Source organism: Nerophis ophidion, linkage group LG01, assembly GCF_033978795.1.
Source record: "Nerophis ophidion isolate RoL-2023_Sa linkage group LG01, RoL_Noph_v1.0, whole genome shotgun sequence".
Classification (NCBI taxonomy): Eukaryota; Metazoa; Chordata; class Actinopteri; order Syngnathiformes; family Syngnathidae; genus Nerophis; species Nerophis ophidion.
Genome location: NC_084611.1, coordinates 13603612 through 13620394, shown reverse-complemented (window position 1 = coordinate 13620394; position 16783 = coordinate 13603612). Strand labels below are relative to the sequence as shown.

Here is a 16783-nt window from a genome sequence, read left to right as displayed (position 1 = left end):
TGGCTGAGCGGATGTTGTGGGTTGCAGGTGAGATGCATGCTCAACATCTGGGGTGTGATGCTCTTCATCAGAATGTCCTGGATCGTTGGGCAGGCCGGCATCGGTATGAGCTATGAGCAGGAATGAATGAATGAATACACATGAATATGTGGATGAATGAGCATGGGCATACGAGCGTGCATGAAAGAATGAATACACATGAATATGTGAATGAATGAGCATGGACATGCGAGCATGAATGAATGAATGAATACACATGAATATGTGAATGAATGAGCATGGACATGCAAGCATGAATGAATGAATGAATACACATGAATATTTGAATGAATGAGCATGGACATACAAGCGTGCGTGATAGAATAGATAGGACTAAATAATGAAGCATGAATGAAAGAATGAATGAACACATGAATATGTGAATGAATGAACATGGGCATATGAACATTAGTGAATGACATGACTAAATAATTAAGCATTAATAATTAATTAAGTAATAAACACATGAATATATGAATGAATGATTACATTTTTTTTTACAAATACATAAATAAATTAACACACATAAATATGTGAATGAATGAGCATGGACATACGAGCATGAATGAATGAATGAATACACATGAATATTTGAATGAATGAATATGGACATACAAGCGTGCGTGATAGAATAGATAGGACTAAATAATGAAGCATGAATGAAAGAATGAATGAACACATGAATATGTGAATGAATGAGCATGGGCATATGAACATTAATGAATGACATGACTAAATAATTAAGCATTAATTAATTAATTAATTAAGTAATAAACACATGAATATATGAATGAATGACTAAACAAATTTTACAAATACATAAATACATTAATACACATAAATATGTGAATGAATGAGCATGGACATACGAGCATGAATGAAAGAATAGATAGGACTAAATAATGAAGCATGAATGAAAGAATGAATGGACACACAAATATGTGAATGAATGAGCATGGGCATATGAACATTAATGAATGACATGACTAGATAATTAAGCATTAATTAATTAATTAAGTAATACACACATGAATATATGAATGAATGACGAAACAAATTTTACAAATACATAAATAAATTAATACACATAAATATGTGAATGAATGAGCATGGACATACGAGCATGAATGAAAGAATGAATGAACACACATGAATATGTGAATGAATGAGCATGGGCATATGAACATTAATGAATGACATGACTAAATAATTAAGCATTAATTAATTAATTAAGTAATAAACACATGAATATATGAATGAATGACTACATTTTTTTTTACAAATACATAAATAAATTAATACACATAAATATGTGAATGAATGAGCATGGACATACGAGCATGAATGAAAGAATGAATGAACACACATGAATATGTGAATGAATGAGCATGGGCATATGAACATTAATGAATGATATGACTAAATAATTAAGCATTAATGAAGTAATTAAGTAATAAACACATGAATATATGAATGAATGACTAATTTTTTTTTACAAATACATAAATTAATACACATAAATATGTGAATGAATGAGCATGGACATACGAGCATGAATGAAAGAATGAATGAACACACATTAATATGTGAATGAATGAGCATGGCCATATGAACATTAATGAATGATATGACGAAATAATTAAGCATTAAATATATAATAAACACACATATATGAATGAATGACTAAACAAATTTACAAATACACAAATAAATGATTACACATAAATATGTGAATGAATGAGCATGGACATGCGAGCATGAATGAAAGATTGGATAGGACTAAATAATTAAGCATGAATGAAAGAATGAATAAACACATTAATGAATGACTAAAATTTATGAATGAACACAAATGCATATGTGAATGAATGAGCATGGACATATGAGCATTAATGAATGGATAGGACTAAATAATTAAGCATGGATTAATTAAGTAATAAACACACATGAATATATGAATGAATGCATGAATGAATGAACAAATTTATGAAAACACGTAAATAAATACACATGAATATGTAAATGAATGAGCATGGACATATGAGCATTACTGAATGAATAGATAGGAGTAAATAATTTAGCATTAATGAAATAATGAATAAACACACATTAATACAAGAATGAATGAATGAATGACTAAACTTTATAGACACATGAATATGTGAATAAATGAGCATGGACATATGAGCATTAATGAATGGATAGGACTAAATACTTACCATGAATTAATTAATAAACACACATGAATATATGAATGAATGAATGATTTAACAAGTGTAGAAATACACATAAATAAATGAATGAACATGAATATCTGAATGAATGAGCATGGACATGTGAGCATTAATGAATGGATAGGACTAAATAATTGGGCATGAATGAATTAAGTAATAAATACACATGAATGAATGAATGAATAAAGGAATGAATGAATGCATATGATTAAATGAATACACATGAGTATGTTAATTAATGAGCATGGACATATGAGCATTAATGAATGATAAATAGGACTAAATATTTAAGCATGAATGAAATAATGAATAAACGCATTAATATATGAATGAATGAATGAATGAATACAATTTATAAATACACATGAATATGTGAATGAATGAGCATGGGCAAATGAGCATTAATGAATGGATAGGACCCAATAATTAAGCATGAATTAATTAAGTAATAAACACACATGAATATATGAATGAATGAATGTATGACCAAACAAATGTACAAATACACATAAATGAATGAATGAACATGAATATGTGAATGAATGAGCATGGACATAACAGCAGTAATGAATAAATAGATAGGACTAAATAATTAAGCAATGAATTAAATAATGAAGAAACACACATGAATATATGAATTAATGAAGGAGTGAATAACTAAACATAAATTGTTAATACACATGAATAAATGAATGCACATGAGTATGTGAATGAATGAGCATGGACATATGAGCATTAGTGAATGATTTGACAGGACTAAATTATTGGACATGAATGAAATAATGAATAAACACACATGAATAAATGAATGAATATACAAGAAAATGTGAATGTATGAGCATGGACATATGAGCATTAATGAATGAATAGATAGGATGAAATAATTAAGCATGAATTTTCATTCATGCTTAATTATTGGATAAACACACATGAATGAATGAATGAACATAAATTGATAAGTACACATGAATGAATATAGGCATTTTAAAGAATTAATGAATGCATGAATTAATGAATGAGTAATTAATTGCACATGATGTATGAATGGACATGAATTAATACATTAATACACATGATACTATACAGTATGAATGGATAACAATAAATCAACAAGCAAAATAGTGGAAAATGAATGAATATGCATGAATAAATGAATGGACATGAATGAATCAACATGAATGAATGGAGCATGAATTAATAAACACATATGAATACATGAATGGTCATTTTTGAATTTACATGAATGAATGAATGAAGGAATGAATGAGTACACACGAATGAATGAATGGATGGATGAATGAATGAACGAACGAACAATAAATACATATTAATATAATGTATCAACATGAATGAATACACATTAATAAATGAATGGACATGAATGAATGAATGTAAGGAGCACCAATGATTAAACACATCATGAATGGTCATTATTGAATTAACATGAATTAATTAGTGAGTACACATTAATGAATGAATAAATGAATGAATGAACAATAAATACACATTACTGAAATAATGTATCAACATGAATACACATGAATAAATGAATGGACATGAATGAATGAAGGAACAGAGCACAAATAAATAAACACACATTAACACATGAATGGTCATTATTGAATTAAAATAAATGAATAGACATTAATGAATGCATGACTGAACGAACAATACATTAATGAAATAACTAATGAATGAATATTCATGAATAAATGAAATGCCATTAAATAAGTAACATGAATGAGTGAATGAAAGCGCATTAATGAATATAGGTGTATAGAGTAATTGAATACATGAAGATTAAATAATAAGCAAATACGCCTCCATTGATTTACTGTGTGTGCGTGTGTGTGTGCGTGTGTGTGTGTGTGTGTGTGTGTGTGTGTGTGTGTGTGTGTGTGTGTGTGTGTGTCAGGACTGACCATCGCCATCATCCTGACGGCCTCGCTGGTCACCACCATCACGGGTCTGTCCACCTCCGCCATCGCCACCAACGGCTTCGTACGAGGGGGTGAGATGACGCCCCTCGTGGCTTTTATTTTGAAAAACACAAAGAGGAAAAGCCAATGATGTCATGCAGTGGTCGTCCGTGGAGTTGTCCCCCCTCAGGAGACCAAACTATTCCCAAACTTGCAGGAGGCGCGTACTACCTGATCTCCCGGAGCTTGGGCCCAGAGTTCGGAGGATCCATCGGTCTCATCTTCGCCTTCGCCAACGCGGTGGCGGTGGCCATGTACGTGGTGGGCTTCGCCGAGACGGTGGTGGAGATGCTCAACGTGAGATAGGTTCCATCTTAAGGAGGGGGGGGGGGGGCTCCCGTGGCGTCCTCCCCTGACCCGCCTTGCTTCCAGGACGTGGACGCCCTGATGACGGACGAGCTGAACGACATCCGCATCGTGGGAACGCTGACCGTGGTCTTGCTGCTGGGGATCTCTGTGGCCGGCATGGAGTGGGAGGCCAAGGCTCAGCTGGTGCTGCTGGTCATCCTGCTGGGGGCCATCGCCAACTACTTCATTGGAAGCTTCATGACCACAGAAGACAAGAAATCCAAAGGATTCTTTGGATATCAAAGTCAGTCCATAAAATTCTTCATCTCATGTCCATAAACATCTTCATCTTCATGTCTATCGTGTCCATAAACGTTTATAAACATCTTCATCTTCTTGTCTATTATGTCCATAAACATCTTCATCTCCAAGTCTATCATGTCGACAAACATCTTCATGTCTATCATGTCCATAAACATCTCCATGTTCTTGTCCATCATGTCCATAAACATCGTCAGGTCCTTGTCTATCATGTCCATAAACATTTCCATGTTCTTGTCTACCATGTCAGGTCCTTGACTATCATGTCCATAAACATCTCTATGTTCCTGTCCATCATATCCATAAACATCTTTATGTCTATCATGTCCATAAGCATCTCCACGTTCTTGTCCATCATGTCCATAAACATCTTTATGTTCCTGTTTATCATGTCCATAAACATCTTTATGTCTATAATTTCCATAAACATCTCCCTGTTCTTGTCCATCATGTCCATAAACATCTCCACGTTCTTGTCCATCATGTCCAGAAACATCTCAGTGTTCTTGTCTATCATGTCCATAAACATCTTCATGTCTATCATGTCCATAAATATCTTCATCTTCATGTGTATCATGTCCATAAGCATCTCCACGTTCTTGTCCATCATGTCCGTTAACATCTCTATGTTCCTGTCCATCATGTCCATAAACATCTTTATGTCTACCATGTCCATAAACATCTCCACATTCTTGTCCATCCTGTCCATAAACATCTCCACATTCCTGTCCATCATGTCCATAAACATCTTCATGTCTATCATGTCCATAAATATCTTCATCTTCATGTCTATCATGTCCATAAACATCTCCACGTTCTTGTCCATCATGTCCATAAACATCTTCATGTCTATCATGTCCATAAATATCTTCATGTGTATCATGTCCATAAATATCTCCACGTTCTTGTCCATCATGTCCATAAACATCTCCACGTTCTTGTCCATCATGTCCGTTAACATCTCTATGTTCCTGTCCATCATGTCCATAAACATCTTTATGTCTACCATGTCCATAAACATCTCCACATTCTTGTCCATCCTGTCCATAAACATCTCCACATTCCTGTCCATCATGTCCATAAACATCTTCATGTCTATCATGTCCATAAATATCTTCATCTTCATGTCTATCATGTCCATAAACATCTCCACGTTCTTGTCCATCATGTCCATAAACATCTTCATGTCTATCATGTCCATAAATATCTTCATGTGTATCATGTCCATAAATATCTCCACGTTCTTGTCCATCATGTCCATAAACATCTCCACGTTCTTGTCCATCATGTCCATAAACCTCTCCACATTCTTGTCCATAAACATCTTTATGTTTATCATGTCCATAAACATCTTAATCTTCATGTCTATCATGTCCATAAACATCTCCATGTTCTTGTCCATCATGTCCGTAAACATCTTTATGTTCCTGTCCATCATATCCATAAACATATTTATGTCTACCATGTCCATAAACATCTCCATGTTCTTGTCCATCAGGTCCATAAACATCTCCACGTTCTTGTCCATCATGTCCATAAACATCTCCACGTTCTTGTCCATCATGTCCATAAACATCCCCACGTTGTTGTCGATCATGTCCGTAAACATCTCTATGTTCCTGTCCATCATGTCCATAAATATCATTATGTCTACCATGTCCATAAACATCTCCCTGTTCTTGTCCATCATGTTCATAAACATCTCCATGTTCTTGTCCATCATGTCCATAAATATCTTTATGTCTACCATGTCCATAAACATCTTTATGTCTATCATGTCCGTAAACATGTCAATGTTCCTGTCCACCATATCCATAAACATCTTTATGTCTACCATGTCCATGTCTCCCTGTTCTTGTCCATCATGTCCATAAACATCTCCATGTTTTTGTCCATGTCCATAAATATCTTTATGTCTACCATGCCCATAAACATCTCCCTATTCTTGTCCATCATGTTCATAAACATCTCCACGTTCTTGTCCATCATGTCCGTAAACATCTCTATGTTCCTGTCCATCATGTCCATAAAAATCTTTATGTCTACCATGTCCATAAACATCTCCATTTTTTTGTCCATCATGTCCATAAACATCTCCACGTTCTTGTCTCTCATGTCCGTGCCTCACAGCTAGAGATGATCATACCTGTTGAGGTGTTTTTATCCGTCACATGTTTTTTCAAACCAGTCCTGGACTGTCGTCTTCACAGCGGCCATCTTTGTGGAAAACCTGGGTCCGGACTTCCGAGAAGACGAGACCTTCTTCTCTGTGTTCGCCATCTTCTTCCCAGCAGCGACCGGCATCCTGGCAGGAGCCAACATCTCAGGAGACCTGGCCGTGGGTTTGAACCTTCCTTTGAGTCGCAGTGAAGACCATCAGACTTAATGCTTGTCCATCTTGAAGGACCCTCAGTCGGCCATCCCTAAAGGAACGCTGCTCGCCATCCTCATCACGGGGATCACCTACGTGGGTGTGGCCATCTCTGCAGGTTCGCCACACTGGACCCTATAACACTTACTGGCGTGGCGCTTACGGCTGCGTTCTCCCGCCCTCTCAGGGTCCTGCATCGTCAGAGACGCCACGGGCGACCTCAACGACACGCTGAGCGACACGGTCAACTGCACCGACGCCGCCTGCACGCTGGGGTATGACTTCTCCATCTGCAAGGAGGGAGGATGTCAGTACGGCCTGATGAACGACTTCCAGGTACAACATGGCGGCCGCTAAGCGCCTTTTTTGTGGAATAGTACTGAAAATATGATGACCGGTGTGTGTGTGTTCTTGTATTTCTGCTATTTTTGAGACACCAACAAGGAAAAGTACCGACAATATGAGGACCGGTGTGTGTGTGTGTGTGTGTTCTTGTATTCTATACTCCTTTTTGAGACACCAACAGGGAAAAGTACCGACAATATGAGGACCGGTGTGTGTGTGTGTTCTTGTATTCTTTATTCTTCTTGAGACACCAACAGGGAAAAGTACATACAATATAAGAGGACCTGTGTGTGTGTGTTCTTGTTTCTATTCTTTTTGAGACACCAACAGGGAAAAGTACAGACAATAAGAGGACCTGTGTGTGTGTGTTCTTGTTTCTATTCTTTTTGAGACACCAACAGGGAAAAGTACCGACAATATGAGGACCTGTGTGTTTGTGTGTGTGTGTGTGTTCTTGTATTCTATACTCTTTTTGAGACACCAATAGGGAAAAGTACGGACAGTATGAGGACCTGTGTGTGTGTGTTATTGTATTTCTATTCTTTTTGAGACACCAAGGAAAAGTACCGACAATAAGAGGACAGGTGTGTGTGTGTGTTATTGTATTTCTACTCTTCTTGAGACACTAACAAGAAAAAGTACTGAAAATATGATGACCGGTGTGTGTGTGTTCTTGTATTTCTGCTATTCTTGACACAACAAGAAGGAAAAGTACGGACAGTATGAGGACCTGTGTGTGTGTGTTCTTGTATTTCTACAAGAACACAAAGTCTCCTCCTGTGTGTGTGTGTGTGTGTGTGTGTGTTCTTGTATTCTATACTCTTTTTGAGACACCAACAGGGAAAAGTACTGCTATATGAGGACCGGTGTGTGTTCTTGTATTTCTACTCCTCTTGAGACACCAACAGGGAAAAGTAAGACAATATGAGGACCTGTGTGTGTGTGTGTGTGTGTGTGTGTGTTTGTGTTCCTGTATTCTACACTTCTTGGAGCACCAACAAGGAAAAGTACTGACAATATGAGGCCCTGTGTGTGTGTGTTCTTGTATTTCTATTCTTTTTGAGACACCAACAAGAAAAAGTACCGACAATAAGAGGACCGGTGTGTGTGTGTGTGTTCTTGTATTTCTACTCTTCTTGAGACACTAACAAGGAAAAGTACCGACAATATGAGGACCAGTGTGTGTTTGTGTTCTTGTATTTCTGCTCTTCTTGAGACACCAACAAAGGGAAAGTACCTTCCAAATGAGGACCGGTGTGGGTGTTTGTGTTCTTGTATTTCTGCTATTCTTGAGACACCAACAAGGAAAAGTACCGACAATATGAGGACCGATGTGTGTGTGTGTTCTTGTATTCTATACTCCTTTTGAGACACCAACAGGGAAAAGTACCGACAATATGAGGACCGGTGTGTGTGTGTTCTTGTATTTCTATTCTTTTTGAGACACCAACAAGGAAAAGTACTGACAATAAGAGGACCGGTGTGTGTGTGTGTTCTTGTATTTCTACTCTTTTTGAGACACCAACAAGGAAAAGTACCGACAATATGAGGACCGGTATGTGTGTGTGTGTGTGTGTGTTCTTGTATTCTATACTCCTTTTGAGACACCAACAGGGAAAAGTACGGACAGTATGAGGACCTGTGTGTGTTCTTGTGTTTCTATTCTTTTTGAGACACCAACAAGGAAAAGTACCGACAATAATCGGACCGGTGTGTGTGTGTGTGTGTGTTCTTGTATTTCTACTCTTCTTGAGACACTAACAAGGAAAAGTACCGACAATATGAGGACCAATGTGTGTTTATGTTCTTGTAGTTCTGGTCTTCTTGAGACACCAACAAGGAAAAGTACCGACAATATGAGGACCGATGTGTGTGTGTTCTTGTATTCTATACTCCTTTTGAGACACACACAGGGAAAAGTACGGACAGTATGAGGACCTGTGTGTGTGTGTTCTTGTATTTCTATTCTTTTTGAGACACCAACAAGAAAAAGTACCGACAATAAGAGGACCGGTGTGTGTGTGTGTTCTTGTATTTCTACTCTTCTTGAGACACTAACAAGGAAAAGTACCGACAATATGAGGACCAGTGTGTGTTTGTGTTCTTGTATTTCTGCTCTTCTTGAGACACCAACAAAGGGAAAGTACCTTCCAAATGAGGACCGGTGTGGGTGTTTGTGTTCTTGTATTTCTGCTATTCTTGAGACACCAACAAGGAAAAGTACCGACAATATGAGGACCGATGTGTGTGTGTGTTCTTGTATTCTATACTCCTTTTGAGACACCAACAGGGAAAAGTACCGACAATATGAGGACCGGTGTGTGTGTGTTCTTGTATTTCTATTCTTTTTGAGACACCAACAAGGAAACGTACTGACAATAAGAGGACCGGTGTGTGTGTGTGTTCTTGTATTTCTACTCTTTTTGAGACACCAACAAGGAAAAGTACCAACAATATGAGGACCGGTGTGTGTGTGTGTGTGTGTTCTTGTATTCTATACTCCTTTTGAGACACCAACAGGGAAAAGTACGGACAGTATGAGGACCTGTGTGTGTTCTTGTGTTTCTATTCTTTTTGAGACACCAACAAGGAAAAGTACCGACAATAATAGGACCGGTGTGTGTGTGTGTGTGTGTTCTTGTATTTCTACTCTTCTTGAGACACTAACAAGGAAAAGTACCGACAATATGAGGACCAATGTGTGTTTATGTTCTTGTAGTTCTGGTCTTCTTGAGACAGCAACAAGGAAAAGTACCGACAATATGAGGACCGATGTGTGTGTGTTCTTGTATTCTATACTCCTTTTGAGACACCAACAGGGAAAAGTACCGACAATATGAGGACCAATGTGTGTTTATGTTCTTGTAGTTCTGGTCTTCTTGAGACACCAACAAGGAAAAGTACCGACAATATGAGGACCGATGTGTGTGTGTTCTTGTATTCTATACTCCTTTTGAGACACCAACAGGGAAAAGTACGGACAGTCTGAGGACCTGTGTGTGTGTGTTCTTGTATTTCTATTCTTTTTGAGACACCAACAGGGAAAAGTACCGACAATATGAGGACCGGTGTGTGTGTGTGTTCTTGTATTTCTACTCTTCTTGAGACACTAACAAGGAAAAGTACCAACAATATGAGGACCGGTGTGTGTGTGTGTTCTTGTATTTCTATTCTTTTTGAGACACCAACAAGGAAAAGTACCGACAATAAGAGGACTGGTGTGTGTGTGTGTTCTTGTATTTCTACTCTTCTTGAGACACTAACAAGGAAAAGTACCGACAATATGAGGACCAGTGTGTGTTTGTGTTCTTGTATTTCTGCTCTTCTTGAGACACCAACAAAGGGAAAGTACCGACAATATGAGGACCGATGTGTGTGTGTGTGTTCTTGTATACTATACTCTTCTTGAGACACTAACAGGGAAAAGTACGGACAGTATGAGGACCTGTGTGTGTTCTTGTGTTTCTATTCTTTTTGAGACACCAACAAGGAAAAGTACCGACAATAATCGGACCGGTGTGTGTGTGTGTGTTCTTGTATTTCTACTCTTCTTGAGACACTAACAAAGAAAAGTACCGACAATATGATGACCGGTGTGTGTGTGAGTTCTTGTATTTCTATTCTTTTTGAGACACCAACAGGGAAAAGTACCGACAATATGAGGACCGGTGTGTGTGTGTGTGTTCTTGTATTTCTACTCTTCTTGAGACACTAACAAGGAAAAGTACCGACAATATGATGACCGGTGTGTGTGTGAGTTCTTGTACTTCTATTCTTTTTGAGACACCAACAGGGAAAAGTACCGACAATATGAGGACCGGTGTGTGTGTGTGTGTTCTTGTATTGTATACTCTTTTTGAGACACCAACAGGGAAAAGTACGGACAGTCTGGGGACCTGTGTGTGTGTGTTCTTGTATTTCTATTCTTTTTGAGACACCAACAAGGAAAAGTACCGACAATATGAGGACCGGTGTGTGTGTGTTCTTTTATTTCTACTCTTCTTGAGACACCAACAGCGAAAAGTACGACAATATGAGGACCGGTGTGTGTGTGTTTGTGTTCTTGTATTCTACACTTCTTGGAGCACCAAAAAGGAAAAGTACCGACAATATGAGGACCGGTGTGTGTGTGGGTGTTCTTGTATTTCTGCTCTTCTTGAGACACAAACGAGGGAAAGTACCTTCCATATGAGGACCGGTTTGGGTGTTTGTGTTCTTGTATGTCTACTCTTCTTGAGACACCAACAAGGAAAAGTACTACTATATGAGGACCGGTGTGTGTGTGTGTTCTCTTATTTCTACTCTTCTTGAGACACCAACAAGGAAAAGTACCGACAATATGTGGACCGGTGTGTGTGTTCTTGTATTTCTACTCTTCTTGAGACACCAACAGGGAAAAGTACGACAATATGAGGACTGGTGTGTGTGTGTGTGTGTGTGTGTTCTTGTATTTCTAGTCGTCTTGAGACACCAACAGGGAAAAGTACGTCAATATGAGGACCGGTGTGTGTGTGTGTTTGTGTTCTTGTATTCTACACTTTTTGGAGCACCAACAAGGAAAAGTACTAACAATATGAGGACCGGTGTGTGTGTTCTTGTATTTCTGCTGTTCTTGAGACACCAACAAGGAAAAGTACCTACTATATGAGGACCGGTGTGTGTATGTGATCTTGTATTTTTCCCTTCTTTGAGATATCAAAAAGGAAAAGTACCTTCCATATGAGGACCAGTGTGTGTTCTTGTATTTCTACCCTTCTTGAGACATCAACATGGAAAAGTACCTTCCATATGAGGACCGATGTGTGTGTGTGTGTTCTTGTATTTTTTCCTTCTTGAGACATTAAAAAGAAAAAGTACCTTCCATATGAGGACCAGTTTGAGACACTAGTGATTTAGGGCTATATAAGTAAACATTGATTGATTGATTGATTTGTGTGTGTGTTCTTGTATTTCTACCCTTCTTGGGACATTAACAATGAAAAGTGCCTTCCACATGAGGACCGGTGTGTGTGTGTGTGTGTGTGTTCTTGTATTTCTACTCTTCTTGAGACACCAATAAGGAAAAGTACCTTCCATATGAGGACCGATGTGTGTGTGTGTTCTTGTATTTTTCCCTTCTTGAGACATCAAAAAGGAAAAGTACCTTTTATATGAGGACCAGTAAGTGTGTGTGTGTTCTTGTATGTCTACCCTTCTTGAGACATCCAGAAGGAAAAGTACCATCCATATGAGGACCTGTGTGTGTGTGTGTGTGGGTGTGTGTGTAAGCGTGTAGGGACAATGGTGATTGTTGTGAGTCACAAGCTTCTTGCAGCTAGGATCCAATGAATGAACACATTGATGATGCGGACACAAGCGCACACACACACACACACCCCTCACGGTGGCTTGAAGAAAATGAAACAAAGAGCGCCATCTGCTGGACCATCGTGGTCACGGCACCACTGATGGTCCAACAGATGGAGCGCTTTGTGAGTAGCCTGTAACCATCTAATGCTTTTGAGTTTGATGGAGGTAATGAAAGCAGCAAGTTCCTCAAGTGTGTGTGTGTGTGTGTGTGTGTGTGTGTGTGTGTGTGTGTGTGTGTGTGTGTGTGTGCAGGTGATGAGTTTGGTGTCAGGCTTCGGTCCTCTCATCACAGCAGGGATCTTTTCGGCCACCCTGTCGTCAGCTTTGGCGTCGCTGGTCAGCGCTCCTAAAGTCTTCCAGGTACCAAATGCCAACAACAACAAAAATATCAATAATCAATAAGCATGACTGATCCAAGTGTGTGTGTGTGTGTGTGTGTGTGTGTGTGTGTGTGTGTGTGTGTGTGTGTGTTCTTCAGGCTCTGTGTAAGGACAACATCTACCCGGGTCTCGGCGTCTTCGCCAAAGGTTACGGCAAAAACAACGAGCCCCTGCGTGGTTATGTGCTAACCTTCTGCATCGGATTGGCCTTCATCCTCATCGGTAGCACACAAATATCTCCTCTAACATTCTTTACATCTCCTCTAACATTCTTTACATCTCCTCTAATATTTCTTACATCTTTTCTAACATTTCTTTCACCTCTAACATTCGTTACATCTCCTCAAACATTTGTTACATCTCTAACATGTGTTACATCACCTTTAACATTCTTTACATCTCCTCTAACATTTGTTACATCTCATCAAACATTCTTTACATCTCCTCTAACATTTGTTACATCTCTAACATGTGTTACATCACCTTTAACATTCTTTACATCTCCTCTAACATTTGTTACATCTCCAACATGTGTTACATCACCTTTAACATTCTTTACATCTCCTCAAACATTTCTTACATCTCATCAAACATTCTTTACATCTCCTCTAACATTTCTTACATCTCTAACATGTGTTACATCACCTTTATCATTCTTTACATCTCCTCTAACATTTGTTACATCTCCTCAAACATTTCTTCCATATCCTCTAACGTCCTTTACATCTCCTCTAACATTTTTACATCACCTTTAACATTCTTTATATCTCTTCAAACATTCTTTACATCCCCTTTAACATTCTTTACATCGCTAACATTCTTTACATCTCCTTAAATGTACTTTACATGTCCTCAAACATTTCTTACTCCTCTAACATTTACATATCTTCAAACATTCTTACATCTCCTCTAACATTTTATACATCTCTAACATTTGTTGCATCACCATTAACATTCGTTACATCTCCTCTAACATTCTTTACATCTCCTCTAACATTTCTTGCATCTCCTCTAACATTCTTTACATCTCCTCTTAACATTCTTTACATCTCCTCAAACATTCTTTACATCTCCTCTAACATTTGTTACATCTCTAACATGTGTTACATCACCTTTAACATTCTTTACATCTCCTCTAACATTTGTTACATCTCTAACATTTGTTACATCTCCTGAAACATTCTTTACATCTCCTCTAACATTTCTTGCATCTCCTCAAACATTCTTTACATCACCTTTAACATTTGTTACATGTCTAACATGTGTTACATAACCTTTAACATTCTTTACATCTCCTCAAACATTCTTTACATCTCCTCTAACATTTCTTGCATCTCCTCTAACATTCTTTACATCTTCTCTAATATTTCTTACATCTCCTCAAACATTCTTTACATCTCCTCTAACATATCTTACATCTCCTCAAACATATTTAACATTATTTACATCTCCTCTAACATTTCTTACATCTGTAACATTTGTTACATCACCTTTAACATTCTTTACATATCCTCAAACATTCTTTACATCTCCTCTAACATTTCTTGCATTTCCTCTAACATTCTTTACATCTCTAACATTTCTTACATCTCCTCTAACATTATTTACATCTTCTCAAACATTCTTTACATCTCCTCAAACATTCTTTACATCTCCTCTTACATTTCTTGCATCTCCTCTATTTCTTACATATCTTCTAACATTCTTTACCTTTCTTACATCTCTAACATTTGTTACATCACCTTTAACATTCTTTACATATCCTCAAACATTCTTTACATCTCCTCTAACATTTCTTTGCATTTCCTCAAACATTCTTTACATCTCCTCTAACATATCTTACATCTTCTCAAACATTTTTAACATTCTTTACATCACCTCTAACATTTGTTACATCTCTAACATTTGTTACATCTCCTCAAACATTCTTTACATCTCCTTTAACATTATTTACATCTCCCTTAATATTTCTTACATCTCCTCAAACATTCTTTACATATCCTCTAAAATATCTTACATCTTCTCAAACATATTTAACATTCTTTACATCTCTAACATTTTTTACATCACCTTTAACATTCTTTACATCTCCTCAAACATTCTTTACATCTCCTCTAAAATATCTTACATCTCCTCAAACATATTTAACATTCTTTACATCTCTAACATTCTTTACATCTCCTCTAACATTCTTTACATCTCCTCTAATATTTCTTACATCTCCTCTAACATTCTTTACATCTCCTTTAACATTCTTTACATCTCCCTTAATATTTCTTACATCTCCTCTAACATTTGTTACTTCTCCTTTAACATTCTTTACATATCCTCAAACATTTCTTACATCTCCTCTAACATTTTATACATCTCTAACATTGGTTGCATCACATTTAACATTCTTTACATCTCCTCTAATATTTCTTACATCTCCTCAAACATTCTTTACATCTCCTCAAACATTCTTTACATCTCCTCTAACATTCATTACATCTCCTTGTTCTACTTCTGTCTTCCTCCTCTCAGCCGAGTTGAACATCATCGCTCCCATCATCTCCAACTTCTTCCTGGCGTCTTACGCCCTCATCAACTTCTCCGTCTTCCATGCGTCCTTGGCCAACTCCCCAGGTGAGCGCGCTCGCTCGCTCGGCGTCTGGCGTGTCCCGTTCCAATGCTCTGCCCTCCCACAGGGTGGCGCCCCAGCTTCAAGTACTACAACATGTGGGTGTCGCTGGCGGGGGCCATCCTGTGCTGCGTGGTGATGTTCGTCATCAACTGGTGGGCGGCACTCGTCACGCTGCTCATCGTCCTGGCGCTCTACATCTACGTCAGCTACAAGAAACCTGGTGAGGCCCAAACTTTTGCCGGGTCCAGGTCTGTGCCCTGTGTTTCAGTTTCTCAACACCGTTTCTGCATGTGTGTGTGTGTGTGGTAGACGTCAACTGGGGCTCGTCCACTCAGGCTCTGATCTACAACCAGGCTCTGACCCAATGTCTCAACCTGACTGGTGTGGAGGACCATGTCAAGAACTTCAGGTTGGGCTGTGCCAGCCTCTAGGCATCACTAGTGGATCTCAGAGTGCTTCCTGTCCCATTAGAGAGCCCTGCAGACATAACGAGTCGATCTTAGTGTGTCAACTAGCGCTTCAGTTTCAAACAGACGCTCAGTAGTGGATCCCAGAGTGTTTCCTGTCACATTTTAGATCCTTTCAGACATAACAAGTGGATCTTAGAGTGTCTCCTAGCTCTGCAGTTTCAGACAGACATCCCAAGTGGATCCCAGAGTGTTTTCTGTCACATTATAGATCCCTGCAGACATAACGAGTCGATCTTGGTGTGTAAACCAGTTCTTCCGTTTCATACAGACATCAATAGTGGATCTTAGAATTTTACTTAGCTCACTATAGCTCCATGCAGACATAACAAGTTGATCTTAGAGTGTCTCCTAGCTCTTCAGTTTCAGACAGACATCCAAAGGGGA

The 16783-nt window shown here is 38.2% G+C and overlaps 1 protein-coding gene across 1 annotated transcript in view; it reads left to right on the top strand.

Annotated features, from left to right (window-relative positions):
* The window catches only part of LOC133550573 (solute carrier family 12 member 2-like), a 55272-nt gene that overhangs the window by 14491 nt on the left and 23998 nt on the right, over positions 1 to 16783 (top strand). Inside the window, exons 3-14 of the mRNA XM_061896530.1 lie at positions 28 to 103; positions 4189 to 4284; positions 4410 to 4549; positions 4625 to 4844; positions 7072 to 7199; positions 7266 to 7350; positions 7420 to 7568; positions 13179 to 13286; positions 13405 to 13528; positions 15830 to 15931; positions 15994 to 16149; positions 16239 to 16338. Of these exons, the coding sequence (XP_061752514.1) occupies positions 28 to 103; positions 4189 to 4284; positions 4410 to 4549; positions 4625 to 4844; positions 7072 to 7199; positions 7266 to 7350; positions 7420 to 7568; positions 13179 to 13286; positions 13405 to 13528; positions 15830 to 15931; positions 15994 to 16149; positions 16239 to 16338 (1484 nt within the window). The remainder of the gene's footprint in view (positions 1 to 27; positions 104 to 4188; positions 4285 to 4409; positions 4550 to 4624; positions 4845 to 7071; positions 7200 to 7265; positions 7351 to 7419; positions 7569 to 13178; positions 13287 to 13404; positions 13529 to 15829; positions 15932 to 15993; positions 16150 to 16238; positions 16339 to 16783) is intronic.